Source organism: Bombina bombina, chromosome 6 (assembly GCF_027579735.1).
Source record: "Bombina bombina isolate aBomBom1 chromosome 6, aBomBom1.pri, whole genome shotgun sequence".
Taxonomy (NCBI): domain Eukaryota; kingdom Metazoa; phylum Chordata; class Amphibia; order Anura; family Bombinatoridae; genus Bombina; species Bombina bombina.
The window spans coordinates 854,314,552-854,338,448 of NC_069504.1; the positions used below are offsets into that span (position 1 = coordinate 854,314,552).

The 23,897-nt window shown below is 37.2% G+C and overlaps 1 protein-coding gene across 1 annotated transcript; it reads right to left on the reverse strand.

Annotated features, from left to right (window-relative positions):
• Positions 1-22,865: 22,865 nt before the first annotated feature.
• LOC128664675 (uncharacterized) lies at positions 22,866-23,897 on the reverse strand. Its single transcript, XM_053719484.1, has one exon. It carries the CDS (start codon positions 23,895-23,897, stop codon positions 22,866-22,868), a length of 1,032 nt encoding a protein of 343 aa, XP_053575459.1.

Genomic DNA, 23,897 nt, shown 5'->3' on the forward strand with positions numbered 1-23,897 from the left:
TTTAAGGGTATCTTTGATTTTATTTAAGATTGGAGTGATGTTAAGTGAGTACCAAGTATCAGGACTAGTAGAAATGTTAATACCCAAATAACGAAAAGAGTCCTGAACTATAGAAAAAGGGATATTTACCAGAGAACCCTCTGTCTGCTTAATCCAGAGTAATTTGGATTTTGTGTTATTGACCTTGTACCCTGAGAAAGATCCAAACTGTTGTATAATTGACATAAGCTTGGGTATATTTATACATGTGTTAGCGATGTATATAAGAACATCATCCGCATAGAGGGCAATCTTCAACTCTTTCTTGCCTATTCTTACTCCATCAAGTTGCTTCCATACTGATATGGCGAGTGGTTCAATGGAGATATCGAAAAGGAGCGGAGAGAGAGGGCACCCCTGCCTAGTGCCCGCTGCAATTTTATATCCTGTGACATATACCCATTTACCAACATTCTCGTAGAGGCCTTTTGATAAAGATTACTAATGAATTTAATGAAATTTCCTTTTAAACCAAATTGATCCAGAGTAAATAAAAGATGATCATAGTGAACTGAATCAAAGGCTTTTTCGGCATCTATAGATATTATTGCCATGTCAGGAGAACCCTCTCTTCCATCCCCCCTGTGAACCCCCGCTGTTTTAAAATATTCTATAGTGAGGAGAAGTTCCCGTATTTTAGCAGCGGAGTTTCTATTCTGCAGAAAACCAGCTTGGAGTCTCTGCGCTAATATAGACATTAATAACTTGTAGTCTGTATTGAGCAGGGCAAATAGGCCTATAAGACTCCTTCTTTGTTGGGTCTTTCCCTTGTTTTAATATCAGGGTAGTATAAGAAGCGGCAAAATTAGCTGTTCATTCCCTTCTCTGTACATATAGTTAAATAGCAGGGTTAAGTATGGTGTTATAGAGGGATATATAATTTTATAAAATTCATTGGGGAGTGTGTCAGGGCCTGGTGCTTTGCTCTGAGGTAGTTTTTGTATTGCTTTACAGACTTCCATTTCAGTTATAGGAGCGTAAAGATCTTCCATTACATCTAACTCTAATGAAGGAAAGGAGATTTTAGACCAGAATTCCTCACGCTCCTGTATATTAGAGGTTCTAAGGGAATATAAGGCAGTATAATAATCAGAGAAGACATGTAGGAGTTCTTCAGGTGTTTTAAGGGATTGGCCCTCATCATGTATATAATCTATCAACTGAGAACCTTTCTCCCATTTAAGAAGTTTTGCTAATAATTTTCCAGTCTTGTTTCCATAGCGGTATAATTTTGCTTGGACCCGGATATCCTTTTGTGTTGCTTTATAAAGTAAGAATGAGTCTCTGTCTCCTAATGCAGAGATGTACTTAGCCCAGTTCTGTGCTGTTTTTTCAATAAGATAGCAATTATATGTGTTTGAGACTGCTCGCAGTAACTCCCCCTCCCTCTGTTTGAGTTTTTTAGTCCTCTGCACAGAGTAAGCTAATATTTCCCCCCTTAGGACTGCTTTAGCAGTTTCCCAGAATAATGCAGGGCGGAACGTGTGTTCATCATTAAAATGAGCAAATTCCTTAAATTTAGCTTCCAACCAATTTTTGAATTTAAAATCTGTAGCAAGGAATGTGGGAAATACAAACCTATTATTTGTAGATGTTGAATCAGAGGGCTGGATATCGAGACAGATAGGGGCATGGTCCGAGATAGCGATGGGTAGTATTTGAGCATGAACTTTTGATTTACATAGCCTTTCATCCAGTAAGAATAGATCTATCCTTGAGAGTGATTTATGTGCTTTTGATAAACAAGTGTAATCACGACCCTCAGGATTTTGTGATCTCCATACATTGTGAACTTTCAAATTTCTAAATATCCTGGAAAAAAGTTTTGACTCTAGTTTATCTCTTTTAGTTTTTTTAGGGATGGGATCCTGTCTAAGTCTGTCTAAGGGATATTGCGGGCCATATTAAAGTCACCACCCATAATTAAGTAGCCTTCTGCATATGTCATGAGCCTAGCCTGTAATGTTTCCCAAAAGGTCAAGTTGAAAACATTAGGGGCGTATATGTTACATAACATGTACAAATTATTAGCAACTTTAATTTTTAGCAAAATGAATCTCCCCTCTTGATCTGAATCTACCTGTAGTATCTCATATTTTACGCTTTTGCCAATGAGAATAGCCACCCCCCCTTCCTCTTAATACTAGAAGAGAAAAAGACTTCTTTAACCCAGGAGGATTTAAGTTTGAGAACCACATCAGCTTTCAGGTGAGTTTCTTGTAGGAAGGCGATAGAAGTATTAATTTTTCTTAAATATGAAAATATTGTTTTCCTTTTAATAGGAGACGTCAGGCCTCCTATATTCCAGGAAGTGAATTTTAGTCTACTCGTCATAGAAATTTTTTATGGGAGGGGAGGGAGAGAAGAAAAAAAAAATTTAAAAAAGAATATTTCAGAGAGGCTGTACCACCTAAGCCCTCTGATACCCCTAATTCAAAGGAACTCATCATAAGAGTTAACTTTAAAACCAGAAAATCAAGTGTAGCTTTAGTGTCAGCTATATCCATAATTAGTTTGAAGTGAGTTTCTCAGCATAGAAGCTTCCTGCTTCTGTGGCTGTATCAAAAAAAATATATATTATTGTCTAAGAGCACTTTAAGTCTGGCAGGGTACAATATGGTTGCTCTAATTCCCTGTTGGATGAATTTTGTACATATTGGGGCTATTTCCCTTCTTTTCATGGTTGTTTCTAGTGAATAATCCTGAAATAGGAGAATTTTGGCTTCCCCCAAGAAAATAGGTTGGTGTTTACGAAAATATTGGAAAAATGTATCTTTATCTTGATAATTCAGAAATTTGGCAATGATTGGTCTGGGCCTCTGATTAGCTTTAATTAGGGAAGTTGGTCCTATTCTGTGTACTCTTTCTATGGCTGTTTTAGGGAGAACATCAGGGATATTTAAAAGCTGAGGCAAGGTTACTATAAGAAATTTATTTAGGTCCTCATATTGTTTCTCTTCAGGGACCCCTATTATTCTAAGGTTGTTCCTTTGTGCGCGATTCTCTAGCTCTTCGATTTTATTCTGCAATTTAAGAAGAGTAGTAGTTGAAGCCTCAAGCTTAGCATTCTGACATATAGTAGTGTCTTCGAGATCAGATATTCTTTGCTCTGCTTCCGTGAGCCTGTCTGAAAATTGTTTGATTTCTGTTACTAGGTGTGCGATATCTGATTTGATCTCGTTTTTTAGAGTTTCAAATTTTGGTGAGAGAGCTTCAGATATATTCAAAACCAGAGATTGAATATCAATGGATTCCATTGGAATCTGGGAATTGCCAGAGGGTATCTGAGCCACAGCAGGGGGGTCAAGAGCTCTCTTGTTTCGCTTGTCTCTCTGTCTAGCCGCCATAACAGAGGGTGACGTTTTGGAGTGCGAGTGCAAAAATCTATCCATAAACTCGTGAGGTTACAAAGTGAATTGAGTGCCAAAACAAGTGATTCGAGTGATGGTGATAGAGAAGAAGGGGAAAAGGGGAGAAAAAAGAAGAAAAAAAAAGGAAAAAAGAGGGGAGAGGAGGTGGTTAAGTGTCCTAGTAGATGTAAAGTGAGTTAGGGAGAGGGAATTTCAACCTCTCATAAATAGAGTGAGAGAGGAAAAGAGTGATTTGCGATGTGTGAGATGTGAGGGAAAATAAAGGGAAAAAAGAAGGGGAAAAAAATGTGATTAGGTGTGAGCTACCAAGGTGTCAAAGCGATCCAGGGTGAGTGAATTTAAGGAGAACAGTTATGGAGGCAGATAGCGAAAAGCGTATTTAAAAAATAAGAAAACCCCTACTGGGGTAACAGTAACCCCTGAGCAAGTCAGCCCTGGGGGGCAGGCTCTGAGATCAGAGCCTTGACGCAAGTTACCGTGTAAGATACTGGACTTGAAAGTGTAGGAGCTCAATGCTCAATTTCTCTGGAGCAGTTAAGCATGTAAAGGCACCGAAACAGGTGTTACAAATATATATGTGTAAAAGATATCTCGTTTTGAGCAGTTTGAAGAACACCTAAGTGAGACTGCAGCTATGTAAGGACTTAAGAGTATAACAAGAGACTTTTAAAAAGAGAACAGAAAAAAGAACATAAGAAAAAACAAGCGTATTTAGCTAAAGTTAAACGTAGTTGGCTGGAGTACAACTTTAAGGATCTTAGTGAGGCAAGTAACTGAGCCTTATCTAAAGAAGGAGATTAGTGTTCATATTATAGTATTCCAAGAGAACAGCAATTAGATAAAATAGTAACTTTAACAAATCCTCTAAGGTAACAATCGAAATACACATCACATTGTGAGATTATATCCTAATGCTATGCTCTTAAATTTACCCCTTGTCCCTACTTACCCTATACCTCTAAAAAAAAAAAAAATTGAATTAAGGGTGGACATGCAGAGATATTTTAACAGTTAACATTGCTAAATGTAAACAAAAATAAGTAGTATTACTAAGAATACAGTTTTTACATTGTTAATAAGGTAAGCAATCAGAATGTTGTTCAGAATATACAGTAAACTATGATGTTCTGGCCAAATATTATGATTAGCAGGGTCTACTTGTACCCCTTTCCCCTTCCCCTCCTTTCCCTTTTCTTTCTTTTTAACCCCTTCCTTCAGGTAATGGCAGCTTAATAGCGCGCTGCATTTGTTAGTGAAGATATCCAACACTGTTTAAGCCTGGAGAGGGTTCCAAAGTGCGGTCTCTGTCAAACTTAACTACTTAACAAGCGGATGGGATATCGTTCCATATAGTCAAATGAGTGTTAGTGAGAGGGGAAAGGAAGGGAATAAAGATTCAATACAGTACCATATGGAGTCCCGTAGTGTGGTGAAAGGGAGCAGAAGAATCCTGTACAATAGGAGCGCACCCCTTGAGCAGTCTCAGCCAAAGAGGAAACTGAGGCCAGAGCTGGAGTCAGCGTCACAATAAACCAGCACCACCGGTCACCCAGATGGTCAGGAGGATAACAGCCGGAGCTGGGACAGCAGCTGGGAGACTGACAGCGGTCCACTCCCCTCGCGCAGCACTGGTGGGAGGGGAGGTTGAGGCAGGCAAGGGAGGACAACCAGCGCCGCCCGAGGCCATTAGCAGTTTTCATCCGTGAATAGTCCCAGTGTAGGAGTGTCGGCAAGAGTTATGAGGCCAGTCCGTAGCTTGAATTCTGTTCCGCCACCCTCACACAGCACCGGTGGGAGGGAGCGGGGAACCTGTTGGTATTGCGTCTCACAGCCTCTTTCCTTCTTCCAGGTCTTCCCTGCAGCACCGACACAGGACACACAGGCATTCAAGCCGTGGGGACGCCCAAGACAAAGAGGACACAGCCTCGCATCGGGAAACGACTGCCAGGGATCCACGAAGCCCACTGCAGCCGACCAACAGATGCCTCCAGTCCGAGCCACAAATGCAGGGTCGGTAAGTACCCTCCCAGGGTCACAGGGTCGGCACGAAAGCGGCAATGAGTCCTCCCTCACACAGCAACCGTATGTGGGGGGAGAGACAGCCAGGCCTGCCTTATCTCTGTAGATAGCGGGAAGATTTTGATGTAAAAGTCGGCTTTGTTTTTTAGATATGATACACCTTTGATAGATGGAAACCAGTCCTTTAAAGTTGCTGCGTCTCGCAGCTCAGTGCTATGTTGTGGCACTACATGGAGTTCCAGGACCGATGGAGTATAGGTAACCCAAGCCGCCCTGGGTCTGAGGGTTTAGGCGCGAGACAGCTCGCCAATAGCTTGGGGAGAGAAGAAACAGAGCAGGTGTTTCAGGTGACCACACACCTATGCTCCACCTCCGGAACTTCCAGGGGATGTCAGAGCATGACATTTTAAGCAACTTTCTAATTTACTCCTATTATCAAATTTTCTTCATTCTCTTGGTATCTTAATTTGAAATGAAAGAATGTACCTGGGTTGTCCTTGCTGATTGGTGGATAAATTAATCCACCAATAAAAAAGTGCTGTCCAGAATCTGAACCAAAAAAAACCTTAGATGCCTTCTTTTTCAAATAAAGTTAGCAAGAGAACAAAGAAAAATTGATAATAGGAGTAAATTAGAAAGTTGCTTAAAATTACATGCTCTACCTGAATCACGAAAGAAAAAATGTGGGTTCAGTGTCCCTTTAAAGTAATATTTTATTGCAGAAGTGTTAATTAAAAATTTTTTTCATTAATAAACCTTTTGAATTTAAGAAATAGAAATATAACTAAAATACTTTATTTACATATCATTTACATGTGTTTTGTTTTGCAAAATATCACGCAATAATGTTTTTTTGTTTTTGTTACCATCCACTTGGAATACCAGATTGAGTGCTATTCTTAGTGAGGAACTGAGCACAAGACAATGCACTCTGTGCTATGCTGTGTAGCCCTTAATGTTTACCTTAGTTGCATCAGGGTAAAAAATAATGAAAGGGCAAGGGCTGCAGTTCCACTTGACAATGCTCCCAAGTACCCCTAGGGCAGTGATAGATAACCTTGGCACCTCAGATATTTTGGAACTACATTTCCCATGATGCTTAGGCACTCTAGTTGAGCATCATGGGAAATGTAGTTCTGAAATATCTGGGGAGCCATCACTGCCCTTAGGGTACCACAGGTTGAGAAACAAAGCTATAGATTACAATTACAGCTGGCAAATCTATTTCCTACATTAATTTATTTAATTGCAGATTATAGGAGGAAAACAATAAAAAATTACAATATTGAAAAGGGAAACCTTCATCACACTTTGAGAAATAACATGAGCTAATATAATGCAGTTACTTCATTTAGTTCCCCATTTTATTAGAACTTAGTGCATTTAGACCTATTATCTGCATATGAGCTCCCTCTAGTGTTACATGGGCAAACTGCAATATACAACATTATTGATCCACTGACACAGAAAACAATTATATTGAGTTCTGTGCAGGTGTAGACAGGAGCTAATAAAAATAGCAGTGAAACATAATAACAGTTCATGGTTAAAAAAAAACAAAAAAACTTACAGATACATATGACAGCCTCATAAAAACTAAATGCAAGAGAAGGCAGAAAGGCCTTGTTTCCCATTTTAGGGGTGAGGTTGAAAAGTTCCTAGGGCTGTATAGACCCACAACTGTTTGCATAGAAGGACCATGAAAGCCCTTGGGTAGTGGTTTTGTTTTTACTGCTACAAACATCACTGATGCATTTCAGATTTGAATAGCAGCATTTTTGTAATATACATGAATTAGAAAAAAATGCTTCTAATAAAAGCTATAGCTGTTTCAAAAGTGTATTTAAGTATGCACCGTGCACCAGCATTTTAAGCATAGCACTTGATCAGAGTCTAAGATGCTTGTACCATCTGGTAATGACTCAATTTGTTAATTGCTGACATAATACAAGCCCCATTAGTGCTCTGAGAGGGTGCAGCATTTAAAATGCTGGTGCACTGAGAATATCTAGCTATGCTTCACATGCACGTGCAGAGAAAAATGTTAACACTACAACAGTGATAAATTTTACTAGAAGCATTTTTGCCAGTGCATATATATTGCAAATATGTTTCTATTCAAGTATGTAATTTATCTATGTGCATTTATATTTTGACTGGAATATCCCTTTAAGAAGCAATGATCGTTAGACCACTGATCCTTAACTCATCCGCCACCTCTGAGGCCGCAAATGTGCAGGGGGAGGCATTGCACAAACATTTCACATGAAATGCTTGTGCAAAGATAAATGCCGACAGCATATGCTGTCGGCATTTATTGATGTTGGGCGGACACTTGATAAATCGGCCCCATAATCTCCAAATCCTTTATTTTTTAAATAGACAGTAAAGTAAATGATTCTAATAGAACACACAGTTTTAAGCAATTTTAAAATGTACTTTTTTTTAATCAAATTTGCTTTGTTCCATTGACATTCTTTGTTGAAGAGTAAAGCTAGGTAGACTGATAGGAACTCAGGAGCGTGCACGTGTCTTTAGCAGTCTATGGCAACGGTGTTTGTAAGTATGTATAACACTGCAATAAACAATGTTGCCAACACTGCTACCAGGCGGGTAAAGACACACGCTTGCTTCCGAATTCACATAGGATTACTATTTAACAAAGGATACCAAAAGAACTAAGAGGAATAGATAACAAAAGTAAATTGAATGTTGTCTAAAATGTCATACTTTATCCTGTCAATTTAATCTAAATCTAAGTATAATCTAATATTGTTGGGGGGTCAGAGGTTTTATGGTGCTTCACATATCCCAGTGTCTGGGGCACTGTTAGGGAATTAGTATTTATTGGCTCACCCCCTTTTTATGGAGAAAGTGACATTAAATTGTTCAATTTTAAAGGGGCAGTAAACACTTTGTAATTATAAAACATTACTGTTGTCTTGTTATAGAATAACATATCAGCCAAGTCTAAACATTTAAAAAACAAAACACAAATAAACACTTTGTTTGGAGGAACCAATCTGTGCTTGAGACTGCAGACAACAAGGCTAGTCACAGCCATTAAAGGAATATAAAACCCAATAATTTTCTTTCATTATTTAGATAGAGCATACATTTTTAAACAACTTTCCAATTTACTTCTACTTTGTTTCATTCTCTTGGTATCCTTTGTTGAAGGAGAAGCAATGCACTACTGGGGGTTAGCTGAATACATCAGTAAGCCAATGACAAGACGCCTATTTGTGCAGCCACCAATCAACAGCTAGGTCCCAGCTTCTTAGCCTACCTAGGTATGCTTTTCTACAAAGGATACCAAGAGAACTAAGCAAATTTGATAATAGAAGAAAATAGGAAAGTTTTTTAAAATTGCATTCTGTCTCTGAATCATGAAGCAAACATGTGGGTTTCATGTCACTTTAAGTTAGTATACATTGAATTACTTTGTAGCTGTTATCTGTTAAATCCAATTAGAAAATGGTATGTAGCAGGGTGATCACTGGGAAGTCAGTAGGGTCATTTACAGATCTGAGAATTAGAAAATCCAGATTTTTCAGAAAAATTACATGAAAAGTGGGCAAAATAAATAATGAAAGGGAATTGCAAAACTTCTTTTGTAGACATAACATATTTTTTTATTAAAATCTCAAGGTGTTTACTGTCCGTTTATTGCTTCTGAGGTATACAGATTTCCAGGGAACTTAGGCTTTTATTAAAAAAAATAAAAAATTGTTCTCCTTGAAAAGAAGTGAGAAATATTGAGGTCCAAATAATATCAATGTTAATAGCCCTTTAAATGCAACAAGTGTACTTTAAACAGGATCCTCACTGGAGCATTAATCATCCACTTGTAATGGCTGGTAATTTAACGTGCGCCTGTAAACTGCAAATTTTCCCCTTTAGGGGCGCACATTAAAATAGCGCTCCACTTGTAATCTAGCCTAGTGTTTATTTGTTTGTTTTTAGTTGTTTTGGGGGTTTTTTGCTAAAAAAAGTTTTACTCCTATTTGTACGTTGTTTTATAACAATTATATTTGATAGTAATATAATTTTAAAATATTTAATAAATTATTTAATTTACATATATGACAGACATAAATTGTAAACAATAGCTTATTTATATTTAAATATCCCTCTCTGGTCGGATGACTCAGTCTGACGCACCAGAGAGGGATATTTAAATGCTTGGCATTCTTCATGTAACTAGTTGTCATCTTTGATAAAGCTTCAGCGAAATGCGTCAGGTGGCACGGAGGAATCGGGGAATGCCTGTACCTGAGACACCCAGGTCTGTTATTTTATTTGAACTTTCATAATAAACTTTACGTTTTAACCAGTATTTCACAAGCCGTGGAATGATAATTATTACGCAAATTGGAAACACTTTTCTGTTGATGAATAACATTTCTAGTATCACAATTGTGTATGGATTTTTTTACATAAAAATTATTAAATAAATATGAGTACAAGACAAGAGTACAATATTATATGTTTGTAATGAAGATTTTACATTTAAAAAAATAAGGGAGAAAGATGTTCTAATAGCAGATAAATAAGGGAGCCTGTGAGACTAAAAATGTTTGGGCAAATAAGGGAGATCACTGGAAATAAGGGAGGGTTGGCAAACCCTAGATAACAGTTATGAACTCTGAGCACAGCACATAAGAAATAAATACAAATGTGATCTTAATATTGGTGTTTGCAAATGAGTTAATCACTTCAGTTTAGCTGTAAAACTGAAACGTTAGTATGAATTTTGTTTTCACTATATTCTGCTTAATCAAGATTAATGAATACAAATTGTCTCTAACTATATATCTAAATATTAATATGAATATTTGTGTGAATTTAACACAAAAGCGTATTAATATAGAACACAGCCTTGAGAAAAGTTCCCTGTGTGGACCGAAACGTTGACTTAATCCTATGTTGGATATCAAAACCAATAAAGTTATAAACAATGGAATAAATTAAGTCCTGTGAGTGTCTCTTCTTCTTTTGAACTTCTAAATATTAATATATGTATATAGAAAAAAATGAGGCAATATAATATACCAAATACAGTTTATTTAGCCTAAATTAATTCTTACATACCTTGTGAACATTTGTTAGTTATTATTAAAAATGTTTATCTTGAAAATGATTAAAACTTCACCTTGTAACGAAGATTAACAATGCTTAATACAAAATAAGGGAAAATCTTTAAAACCTTTAATCCAGTTGCAAAAGACAATGTCACATGAAAAGATTTAGGGGGCAATTTATCAAGCTCCGTACGGAGCTTGATGCCCCTTGTTTCCGGAGCGCCTTCTAAAGCCCACTGCTCCATAACTTGTCCGCCTGCTCTGAGGCCGCGGACAGAAATCAACCTGATCGAATACGATCATGTTGATTGATACCCCCTGTTAGCGGCCGATTGGCCGCAAATCTGCAGGGGGCGGCATTGCACCAGAAATTCACAAGAACTGTTGGTGCAATGATAAATGCCAACAGCATACGCTGTCGGCATTTATCGATGTGCAGCGGACATGATAAGCTACATCGTATTATGTCCGCTCGCACTATGTTAAATATACCCCTCAGACTTTTGTTCATCCTACAAATCTAAAATATTAATTACATTTACAGACGCACAAACATAACGCAATAAAAATGTAATGAAAGTATTAACTGGCTTCTGTTTTTGTTCCTCCAAATCTATATACATTTGTATTTCTGTTATCTATCATCATTTCAAATGCAATCAATAATGTTTTGATCCCTACAGTAATGCGGTGTATTTATGTCCCAACAATGAGTGTTTACTAGAAGAAAAGACAAGAGAAGCGCTCAACAGTCATAAAAACACACTGGCATACAGAGGCGTGTGCTTCCAAATAATGGAGACACTTTTTGTGTATATTGGCATGTAGCCTGGCTCGACATTCTATGCTACTCTGTCCTACTGGGCTAGATTATTAAAAGGGTTTATCGCAGCTCTTTGCACCCATCGGAATTAGCGCATGTATTACAGGTTGAGAATAGACGTGTTTGCTTGAGCGCATTTAAATTTAACGTGAGTTGAGATAGCGAGACTTCGGAGCTCTGGTTAACTGTTACGCTCGACTAAAAAGTTGCACAAAAAAAACATCAAAATTATATTAAAAGTACAGTTACACTCATAGTAGCACAATCTAATAAAAATTATTTTTAAAAAAATTCTAATTAAAGGGACACTGTAAACAAAATTTTTCTTTCGTGATTCAGATTGAGCATGACATTTTAAGCAAATTTCTAATTTACTCCTATTTTCAATTTTTCTTCGTTCTCTTGCTATCATTATTTGAAAAAGAAGGCATCTAAGGTTTTTTTTTGTTTCAGTACTCTGGACTGCACTTTTTTATTGGTGGATGAATTTATCCACCAATCAGCAAGGACAACCCAGGTTGTTCACCAAAAATGGGCCGGCATCTAAACTTACATTCTTGCATTTCAAATAAAGATACCAAGAGAATGAAGAAAATTTGATAATAGGAGTAAATTAGAAAGTTGCTTAAAATTTCATGCTCAATCTGAATCACGAAAGAAAAATTTTGGTTACAGTGTCCCTTTAAAAGTTATAAGGGCTCAAACATATGAGGTCTCAGCTGTTAGAATAAAAAGTCATGCAAATAGCTTTAACATAGAGATACATACATATAAATGTCTAAATATGTGTATGTGTGCATATACAGTATATACTTATGTAGTTATGTGTGTATATATGTATATACAGACATATATGCACATATAAACACATAAATACATATGTACAAATACATATATATATATATGTGTGTGTGTGCATTGGAGCCCTTTGCAATCAAGTAGCTGAACACATGAAATATCATATTTATGCAATATTCATATTACATGTTTCACATTCCAATGTTCTTAACATAGCAGAATATGTCCTAAATATTTATAAATATGTATTCCTATATATACATCTGTATATATCTATAGCTATTTATAATAATCTGTATATATACAGTAGATAGATAGATAGATAGATAGATAGATAGATAGATAGATAGATATTTTACCCAAAAAGCATCATATATAGAAATGTGTATTTAAGAATAAATAACGCAGTTGCTTTATTCTGATTTTGGGTTTTTTGTATGCGTCGGGCTATCTCTGGCACAAAAACCTTTTACTTTAAACTTGTAATACGCGCACTACCCAACGCGCACAAAAAGCTTACTTCTAGCGGAGTTAGCGTGTTAGCGGGAATGATAAATAACGATCCATTCGTAATCTAGCGCTTACTGTATTAGCTATGTTTTCCTTTCAGCAGCACAGCAGACAGGACCCTGGGCAGACCCTGCTTGACCTTGTGCTTTGATCTGCATTCCTCCATTGCAAGAAGCATTTTTATATATGCATCAGTGCACTTTTATATCATATGTATTTAACACACTTTTAAATAAATACAGATTTGGGGATTTTTAATCTGTTTGCATGCTGCTGGCCTGGAGAGAGTTTGCTGGGCTTATGCTTGCTATAGTCACCATTTGTTTGGTGTTATTCTAAACGTGACTGGACTAAATACCAGATGTATGTGGGTACATTTTATGGTCATTTAAGTATACGTAATGTGGCTCTTTATTTTTTCTTTTGCAGAAGTATTAGCATTTGAAACTTGAGGCTTGAGTCCAGAACTGTATTTTCGGAAGAGCCACATGTTTTCCTGTTTTGACAAGTGATTTATTCTTAAAGGGATAGTAAACCCCACATTTTTCTTTTATGAACATACAATTTTAAACAGCTTTCCAATGTAATTCTATTATCACATTTTCTTCATTCTCTTGTTATCCATTGCTGGAGGGACAGCATTGCACTACTGACAGGAAGATGAAAAACATAATTTATGTAAGAACTTACCTGATAAATTCATTTCTTTCATGTTAGCAAGAGTCCATGAGCTAGTGACGTATGGGATATACATTCCTACCAGGAGGGGCAAAGTTTCCCAAACCTCAAAATGCCTATAAATACACCCCTCACCACACCCACAAATCAGTTTAACGAATAGCCAAGAAGTGGGGTGATAAGAAAAAAGTGTGAAGCATAAATATAAGGAATTGGAATAATTGTGCTTTATACAAAAAAATCATAACCACCACAAAAAAGGGTGGGCCTCATGGACTCTTGCTAATATGAAAGAAATGAATTTATCAGGTAAGTTCTTACATAAATTATGTTTTCTTTCATGTAATTAGTAAGAGTCCATGAGCTAGTGACGTATGGGATAATGAATACCCAAGATGTGGATCTTCCACGCAAGAGTCACTAGAGAGGGAGGGATAAAATAAAGACAGCCAATTCCGCTGAAAATAATCCACACCCAAAACAAAGTTTAAATCTTATAATGAAAAAAACTGAAATTATAAGCAGAAGAATCAAACTGAAACAGCTGCCTGAAGTACTTTTCTACCAAAAACTGCTTCAGAAGAAGAAAACACATCAAAATGGTAGAATTTAGTAAAAGTATGCAAAGAAGACCAAGTTGCTGCTTTGCAAATCTGATCAACCGAAGCTTCATTCCTAAACGCCTAGGAAGTAGAAACTGACCTAGTAGAATGAGCTGTAATCCTTTGAGGCGGAGTTTTACCCGACTCGACATAAGCATGATGAATCAAAGACTTTAACCAAGATGCCAATGAAATGGCAGAGGCCTTCTGACCTTTCCTAGAACCGGAAAAGATAACAAATAGACTAGAAGTCTTTCGGAAATTTTTAGTAGCTTCAACATAATATTTCAAAGCTCTAACTACATCCAAAGAATGCAACGCACTTTCCTTAGAATTCTTAGGATTAGGACACAATGAAGGAACCACAATTTCTCTACTAATGTTGTTATAATTCACAACCTTAGGTAAAAATTTAAAAGAAGTTCGCAACACCGCCTTATCCTGATGAAAAATCAGAAAAGGAGACTCACAAGAAAGAGCAGATAGTTCAGAAACTCTTCTAGCAGAAGAGATGGCCAAAAGAAACAAAACTTTCCAAGAAAGTAATTTAATGTCCAGCGAATGCATAGGTTCAAACGGAGAAGCTTGAAGAGCCCCCAGAACCAAATTCAAACTCCAAGGAGGAGAAATTGACTTAATAACAGGTTTTATACGAACCAAAGCTTGTACAAAACAATGAATATCAGGAAGACTAGCAATCTTTCTGTGGAAAAGAACAGAAAGAGCAGAGATTTGTCCTTTCAATGAACTTGCAGACAAACCTTTATCCAAACCATCCTGAAGAAACTGTAAAATTCTAGGAATTCTAAAAGAATGCCAAGAAAAATGATGAGAAAAACACCAAGAAATGTAAATCTTCCAGACTCGATAATATATCTTCCTAGATACAGATTTACGAGCCTGTAACATAGTATTGATCACAGAGTCAGAGAAACCTCTATGACTGAGAATCAAGCGTTCAATCTCCATACCTTCAAATTTAAGGATTTGAGATCCTGATGGAAAAAAGGACCTTGCGATAGAAGGTCTGGTCTTAACGGAAGAGTCCACGGTTGGCAAGTGGCCATCCGGACAAGATCCGCATACCAAAACCTGTGAGGCCATGCTGGAGCCACCAGCAGAACAAACGAGCACTCCTTTAGAATCTTGGAAATCACTCTTGGAAGAAGAACTAGAGGCGGAAAGATATAGGCAGGATGATACTTCCAAGGAAGTGACAATGCATCCACTGCCTGCGCCTGAGGATCCCTGGATCTGGACAGATACCTGGGAAGTTTCTTGTTTAGATGAGAAGCCATCAGATCTAATTCTGGAAGTCCCCACATTTGAACAATCTGAAGGAATACCTCTGGGTGAAGAGACCATTCGCCCGGATGTAACGTTTGGCGACTCAGATAATCCGCTTCCCAATTGTCTATACCTGGGATATGAACCGCAGAAATTAGACAGGAGCTGGATTCCGCCCATACCAGTATTCGAGATACTTCTTTCATAGCCAGAGGACTGTGAGTCCCTCCTTGATGATTGACATATGCCACGGTTGTGACATTGTCCGTCTGAAAACAAATGAACGACTCTCTCTTTAGAAGAGGCCATGACTGAAGAGCTCTGAAAATTGCACGGAGTTCCAAAATGTTGATTGGTAATCTCACCTCCTGAGATTCCCAAACCCCTTGTGCTGTCAGAGACCCCCAGACAGCTCCTCAACCTGTCAGACTTGCATCTGTTGAAATCACAGTCCAGGTCGGAAGAACAAAAGAAGCCCCCTGAACTAAACGATGGTGGTCTGTCCACCACGTCAGAGAGTGTCGTACAATCGGTTTTAAAGATATTAATTGAGATATCTTTGTATAATCCCTGCACCACTGGTTCAGCATACAGAGCTGAAGAGGTCGCATGTGAAAACGAGCAAAGGGGATCGCGTCCGATGCAGCAGTCATAAGACCTAGAATTTCCATGCATAAGGCTACCGAAGGGAATGATTGAGACTGAAGGTTTCGACAAGCTGAAACCAATTTTAGACGTCTCTTGTCTGTCAGAGACAGAGTCATGGACACTGAATCTATCTGGAAACCTAAAAAGGTTACCCTTTTCTGAGGAATCAATGAACTTTTTGGTAAATTGATCCTCCAACCATGTTCTCGAAGAAACAATACAAGTCGATTCGTATGAGATTCTGCTAAATGTGAAGACTGAGCAAGTACCAAGATATCGTCCAAATAAGGAAATACCACAATACCCTGTTCTCTGATTACAGACAGAAGGGCACCGAGAACCTTTGTAAAAATCCTTGGAGCTGTTGCTAGGCTAAACGGCAGAGCCACAAACTGGTAATGCTTGTCTAGGAAAGAGAATCTCAGAAACTGATAGTGATCTGGATGAATCGGAATATGCAGATATGCATCCTGTAAATCTATTGTGGACATATAATGCCCTTGCTGAACAAAAGGCAGAATAGTCCTTATAGTTACCATTTTGAATGTTGGTATCCTTACATAATGATTCAATATTTTTAAATCCAGAACTGGTCTGAAGGAATTCTCCTTCTTTGGTACAATGAAGAGATTTGAGTAAAACCCCAGCCCCTGTTCCAGAACTGGAACTGGCATAATTACTCCAGCCAACTCTAGATCTGAAACACATTTCAGAAATGCTTGAGCCTTCACTGGATTTACTGGGACACGGGAAAGAAAAAATCTTCTTGCAGGAGGCCTTATCTTGAAGCCTATTCTGTACCCTTGTGAAACAATGTTCTGAATCCAAAGATTGTGAATCGAATTGATCCAAATTTCTTTGAAAAATCGTAATCTACCCCCTACCAGCTGGGCTGGAATGAGGGCCGCACCTTCATGTTGACTTGGGAGCTGGCTTTGGCTTTCTAAAAGGCTTGGATTTATTCCAGACTGGAGATGGTTTCCAAAATGATACCGCTCCTGTAGGGGAAGGATCAGGCTTTTTTTCCTTATTGTGACGAAAGGAACGAAAACGATTAGTAGACCTAAATTTACCTTTAGATTTTTTATCCTGTGGTAAAAAAGTTCCTTTCCCCCCCAGTAACAGTTGAAATAATAGAATCCAACTGTGAACCAAATAATTTATTACCCTGGAAAGAAAGGGAAAGCAAAGTTGACTTGGAAGACATATCAGCATTCCAAGTTTTAAGCCATAAAGCTCTTCTAGCTAAAATAGCTAGAGACATATACCTGACATCAACCCTAATGATATCAAAGATGGCATCACAAATAAAATTATTAGCATGTTGAAGAAGATTAACAATGCTATGAGAATTATGATCTGTTACTTGTTGCGCTAAAGCTTCCAACCAAAAAGTTGAAGCTGCAGCAACATCCGCTAAAGATATAGCAGGTCTAAGAAGATTACCTGAACATAAGTAAGCTTTTCTTAGAAAGGATTCAATTTTCCTATCTAAAGGATCCTTTAAGGAAGTACTATCTGCCGTAGGAATAGTAGTACGTTTAGCAAGAGTAGAGATAGCCCCATCAACCTTAGGGATTTTGTCCCAAAACTCTAATCTGTCAGATGGCACAGGATATAATTGCTTAAAACGTTTAGAAGGAGTAAATGAATTACCCAAATTATTCCATTCCCTGGAAATTACTTCAGTAATAGCATCAGGGACAGGAAAAACTTCTGGAATAACTACAGGAGATTTAAAAACCTTATTTAAACGTTTAGATTTAGTATCAAGAGGACCAGATTCCTCTATTTCTAATGCAATTAAGACTTCTTTAAGTAAAGAACGAATAAATTCCATTTTGAATAAATATGAAGATTTATCAGCATCAAGCTCTGAAACAGAATCCTCTGAACCAGAGGAATCATTATCAGAATCAGAATGATGATGTTCATTTAAAAATTCATCTGAAAAATGAGAAGTTTTAAAAGACCTTTTACGTTTACTAGAAGGAGGAATAACAGACATAGCCTTCTTAATGGATTTAGAAACAAAATCTCTTATGTTAACAGGAACACTCTGAGTATTAGATGTTGATGGAACAGCAACAGGTAATGTAACATTACTAAAGGAAATATTATCTGCATTAACAAGTTTGTCATGACATTCATTACAAACAACAGCTGGAGGAACAGATACCACAAGTTTACAGCAAATACACTTAACTTTGGTAGATCCAGCATCAGGCAGCGATTTTCCGAAGTATCTTCTGATTCAGGGTCAATCTGAGACATCTTGCAATATGTAATAGAAAAAACAACATATAAAGCAAAATTAATCAAATTCCTTAAATGACAGTTTCAGGAATGGGAAAAAATGCCAGTGAACAAGCTTCTAGCAACCAGAAGCAAATAAACAATGAGACTTAAATAATGTGGAGACAATAATGACGCCCATATTTTTTAGCGCCAAAAAAGACGCCCACATTATTTGGCGCCTAAATGCTTTTAGCGCCAAAAATGACGCCACATCCGGTAACGCCGACACTTTTGGCACAAAAACATCAAAAATGACGCAACTTCCGGTGACAAGTATGACGCCGGAATTAACAAAGAAAAAAATTTTGCGCCAAAAAAGTCCGCGCCAAGAATGACGCAATAAAATGAAGCATTTTCAGCCCCCGCGAGCCTAACAGCCCACAGGGAAAAAAGTCAAATTTTAAGGTAAGAAAAAAATTGATTATTCAAATGCATTATCCCAAATAATGAAACTGACTGTCTGAAATAAGGAATATAGAACATCCTGAATCAAGGCAAATAAATGTTTAAACACAAATATTTAGAACTTTATATAAAAGTGCCCAACCATAGCTTAGAGTGTCACAAAAATAAGACTTACTTACCCCAGGACACTCATCTACATGTAGTAGAAAGCCAAACCAGTACTGAAACGAGAATCAGTAGAGGTAATGGTATATATAAGAGTATATTGTCGATCTGAAAAGGGAGGTAAGAGATGAATCTCTACGACCGATAACAGAGAACCTATGAAATAGACCCCGTAGAAGGAGATCATTGAATTCAAATAGGCAATACTCTCTTCACATCCCTCTGACATTCACTGCACGCTGAGAGGAAAACCGGGCTCGAACCTGCTGCGGAGCGCATATCAACGTAGAATCTAGCACAAACTTACTTCACCACCTCCACAGGAGGCAAAGTTTGTAAAACTGATTTGTGGGTGTGGTGAGGGGTGTATTTATAGGAATTTTGAGGTTTGGGAAACTTTGCCCCTCCTGGTAGGAATGTATATCCCATACGTCACTAGCTCATGGACTCTTGCTAATTACATGAAAGAAATATCTATTTAGCCAATCACAAGAGACAAATGTGTGCAGGAACCAATTAGCAGCAGCTCCCACTAGTGTATGCTATGTGCGTATTCATTTTTTAACAAGGGATACTAAGAGAACGAAGCACATTTAAAAATAGAAGTGAATTTAAAACTTAAAATGACACGCTCTATCCGAATCATGCAAGTTTAATTTTGACTTTTCTATCCCTTTAAAAGAAACTTTTGCTGTGGGACATTTTCCTGATTTAGATTATATATGACAAACACAATGTAGTATGTGTACTTTAAATTGTGAGTTTTTTCATGTTTATATTTTGTGTGTTAGTGCCATATTTTACTATTCAGTCTAGGGTTGGATAGTGTGTTTTAGATCCCTCAGTTTGTTTTTTCTAACGGCAGCAGCTTTTCAGTGCCCTGTGCTACTGCAAATTACAGTTGTCAGAGTGGAACAGGATGTCCCTCCTTATTTTTCTCCCAGTCTGCACTGCCTATTACTTGCACAATATGGACAGGGTGAAGGGAGTCCTCAAAATACAATAAATCTGAGTGCTTCCAAAATGTGTGGTCACTAAAGGGGGCAAGGGGGGCATGACCACCCCTGTATATTGTCTGCCTATCGATAACAGTAGGATGTTGTGTGGTGAAACAGCCCTGTTATCTACTGTAAAACACAGTGGGCTAGATTACAAGTGGTGATTACAAGTATCGCTAGAGTGCTAACACAGCTAAATGCAAGCTTTTTACATGGGCGGGATATATCGCGTATTACAAGTTGAAAGTAAATTATTTTCACGTGTACGAAACCAGACTCTTGCGTAATACTGAACTTTGGCTATAGCGACCGTGTTAAGTTGTTTTCCCCAAAGACTTTAACAACACTTATATTTCTACGCTAATCCAACCGCATTTAATCAAGTGTGCTATACCCGTAGTGAGTTATTTTACATTACAATATTCTTCACATAGAAGAAAATCTTTTTATTATTAAATATATATTTCTATATGTATATCTGATTGTTTTTTTATAAAATATATAGCTATACCTATATATATATATAAATATATATATATAAATATATACGTATATATATATAGATATAGATATAGATATAGCTATATAGATATATACAGATACTGTATATATAGGAATATCTATTTAAAAATACAACAAACATATTCCCCTTTGTGAAGAACATTGGCATATACAATGTTAACAGTATTTACACAGTTAAACACATTATAAAATATTAAAAATGCTTTTTCATGTTTTCAGGTATTTGAGTGGAAAGGACTCCAAAGTGTGAGTGTGTATGTATATATATATATATATATATATATATATATATGTTGTGTTTGGTGCACATTTGTTTTTAATGCTGCAAGGTCTTCAGTCAAGCAAGCCCGACGAGCGTTTACTTTCAACTTGTAATATCGCTGCCAGTTAACGCAGCAGCGAGTTTGCAATATCGCTGCCACGCTAACGTTATAGTGCGGCTATATAAATAGTCTATGGGGCATATTTAACAATGTGCGAGCGGACATGATATGAAGTAGCGTATCATGTCCGCTGCACATTGCTGCCCATCGATAAATGCAGACAGCATACGCTGTCGGCATTTATCATTTGCACCAGCAGTTCTTGTGAACTGCTGGTGCAATGGCGCCCCCTGCAGATTTGCGGCCAATCGGCCGCTAGCAGGGGGTGTCAATCAACCCACAAGTAGGCGGACAAGTTATGGAGCAGTGGCCTTTAGACCGCTGCTTTATAACTTCTTGATAACGTCTGTTCCGTAGAGCCATACGGAGCTTGATAAATATGCCCCTTAATATATGCTTCTACTGAGCATACCTGATATACATTAAGACAACTTTAAACCTTTAAAGCACCTACTAAACAATAAAATCTCTCTGCATGCCAAATTCCATTAAGATTGGTGTAGAGTTTTTATTGCTGTAGGTTACTTTGAAAAACACATTTTTTATCCCAAATTAACTATTCAGTAACAATGTAATTATGTGCCAGTGTCTGACTTTACCTAAACATTATTTTGTTAGGTATATCATCATTTATAGAATTACCTTTGGTGCACACCCTAATACAACATGGCATAACTATGTTGGAGTATTTGGCTGCAATGTATTGTTTTTGTGAGCTGTCAATCACTGCCATTATTATTTTATAGCATGAAAGCTAAAGGGATAGGAAAGTCAAAATTAAAGGGACAGTATACACTCATTTTCATATAACTGCATGTAATAGACACTACTATAAAGAATAAGATGCACAGATACTGATATAAAAATCCAGTATAAAATGGTTTAAAAATGTACTTAGAAGCTTTCAGTTTAGCTCTGTTGAAAAGGCAGTTGGAAAGCCCACTGCAAGTGGGAAATAAGACACTCCCCCCCTCCCCCTTCTTTTGCATATGAAAAGACCCTTTACACAAACAGGAGCAAGCTGGAGAAGGTAGCTGACGGTATTCAAATAAAACTTTGGGGCTTGGTTAGGAGTCTGAAAATCAGAGCAATGTTATTTAAAAATAAGCAAAATTATACATTTAAAAAAAAAAAAAAAACTTTATGGGCTTTATAAATAGATCATCTACAAAACATTTTTGCAAAGAAAAAAATAGTGTATAATGGCCCTTTAAACTTGCATGATTCAGTTAAGACACTTTTAAATTCACTTTTAAATAACAAGATAATGAAGCAAATTTGATAATAGACGTAAATTGGAAAGTTGTTTAAACCTGTTTGTTCTATCCTAATTATGAAAGAAAATGTTGGGGTTACCTCTCCCTTTAAGTTCTCAAATTATATCAGCCTTTTAAATATCATTGTAGTGTAACACTATTTAAATAAATCTAGTTATTCAGCATCAGCTATCATCATATCAACAATTTACACAAACTTCTAAGAATGATAGTCAACTCTTTCAATTCACTGATATTTCATCTGATCCCTAATTGGAGATTGTGTAATATAGTAACAAAGTAAATGAGGTTGAAAAAAGACTGACGTCTATCAAGTTCAACCAACTGTAAAATTATTAAAATGCATAAAGTAAAAGTATCCAATTAGACAATGTTCTTGTATGTGCCATTTTCTCTATGTTTCCATTGGCATTATTTTTTCTTGATTTGAGTATCTTATAAAAAAAAATGGTTCCCCTTAAAGGGACATTAATGTCAAAATTAAACTTTTGATGGAGCATGTAATCTTAACTTTGCAATTTACTTCTATAATCAAATGTACTTTGTTCTCTTGGTAACCATTGTTGAAGAGTAAAGCTAGGAAGGTTGATAGGCGTTTAGGAGACTGCATGTGTCTTTATTAATCTATGGCAGCAATGTTTGCAACTATGTATAACAGTGCTATAAACATTGTTGCAATAACTACTGCAGATGGATAAAAAAAAAAAAAAACATGTGCATGCTCTTGAGCTCTCCTATTATTAATTATTTAACAAAGGATACCAAGTGAACAAAGCACATTAGTTAATAGAAGTAAATTAGAAAGTTTTTTTTAATGGCATGCCCTGTCTGAAGCACAAACATTTACAGAATTGTGGGACTTTATACAAATAAATTATAATAATAATTTTGACTTTACTGTCACTTTAAAATATATTTTCATTTATAAGCTCAGTAACATAAAACCGTATTATAAGACTCACTGCCCTGACATGGTGTTGTGAGTAGAAGTGTTGAGATCTTTAGCTTTCTCAAGGGTTGAAAATCGTCCATATGACACTATTTTGAAGTCATCTCTGTTAATGATTTCAAAGTGTATGTCTCTGTATAAAGAAGGATTAGATTTCCGGAATGCACGACATGCATTAAAAAGCTTCACTAGCACAGGTGGCAATGGTTCAAAACCACCCATTTCTGCAAGCCAATCATTATACTCCCATTGCTGGTTGTCCAAGCGATGCAGATATTTGACTGGGAACCCTGACTTCAAGTAGTTCCTCAGTTCTTCTTGGCACTCAATAAGCATTTGGTCAGATGGTGGTAACTGATATTTCCCCTTAAGGAAAGAAATGAAAACTAGGGCCTGGCAGTGAAACATTGGACAGGGAACCACTATCTTGCAGACACTGATAAAGCACATGGTGGGGTACCGGGCATGGAAAAGGTGCTTATATAATGGTGGTATGTGACCTTGTCCATTATCAGGCAACAAAAGCTTTTCATCTTCTAGTAACCCTAAATTTGTTGTCTCGGCTTTCAACAGTTGTTTACTTTTGTCAGACTTCTGAAGCCCCATATTTGTTGCCTGTCGTTGCTCAGGCCCATAAGGAGATCCGATTCCTTCCAGACTCTTATTAATACCTTCCAGAAAATTCTGCCCCTCCTCAAGCAATAGAAATGGATAATGATATTTATAACCAGTGCAGTATATAAGGGTGTCTGCATTCAACTGGATCCCATTCTCACAAATCAAAGTATGAGGAGTGGCACTTACCACTGGAAGAGCAAAAGCCATATTTTCTAATGGGGCCCAATTAAACGGAGGGCCATGGTGGCTTAAGGTGACCTGCTTTACATGAGGAGCCAGTTCTATGGCAATGTCCAACCCAGAAGGACCTGCGCCTAAAAGAACTACTGAGGAGGAAGAGAAGGCCTCTGGGTAGCGGTAAAAATGGCTGTGTAAAACTTTTCCTAGATGAAAAGGAATCAAAATATTAATGTTGATATTCAT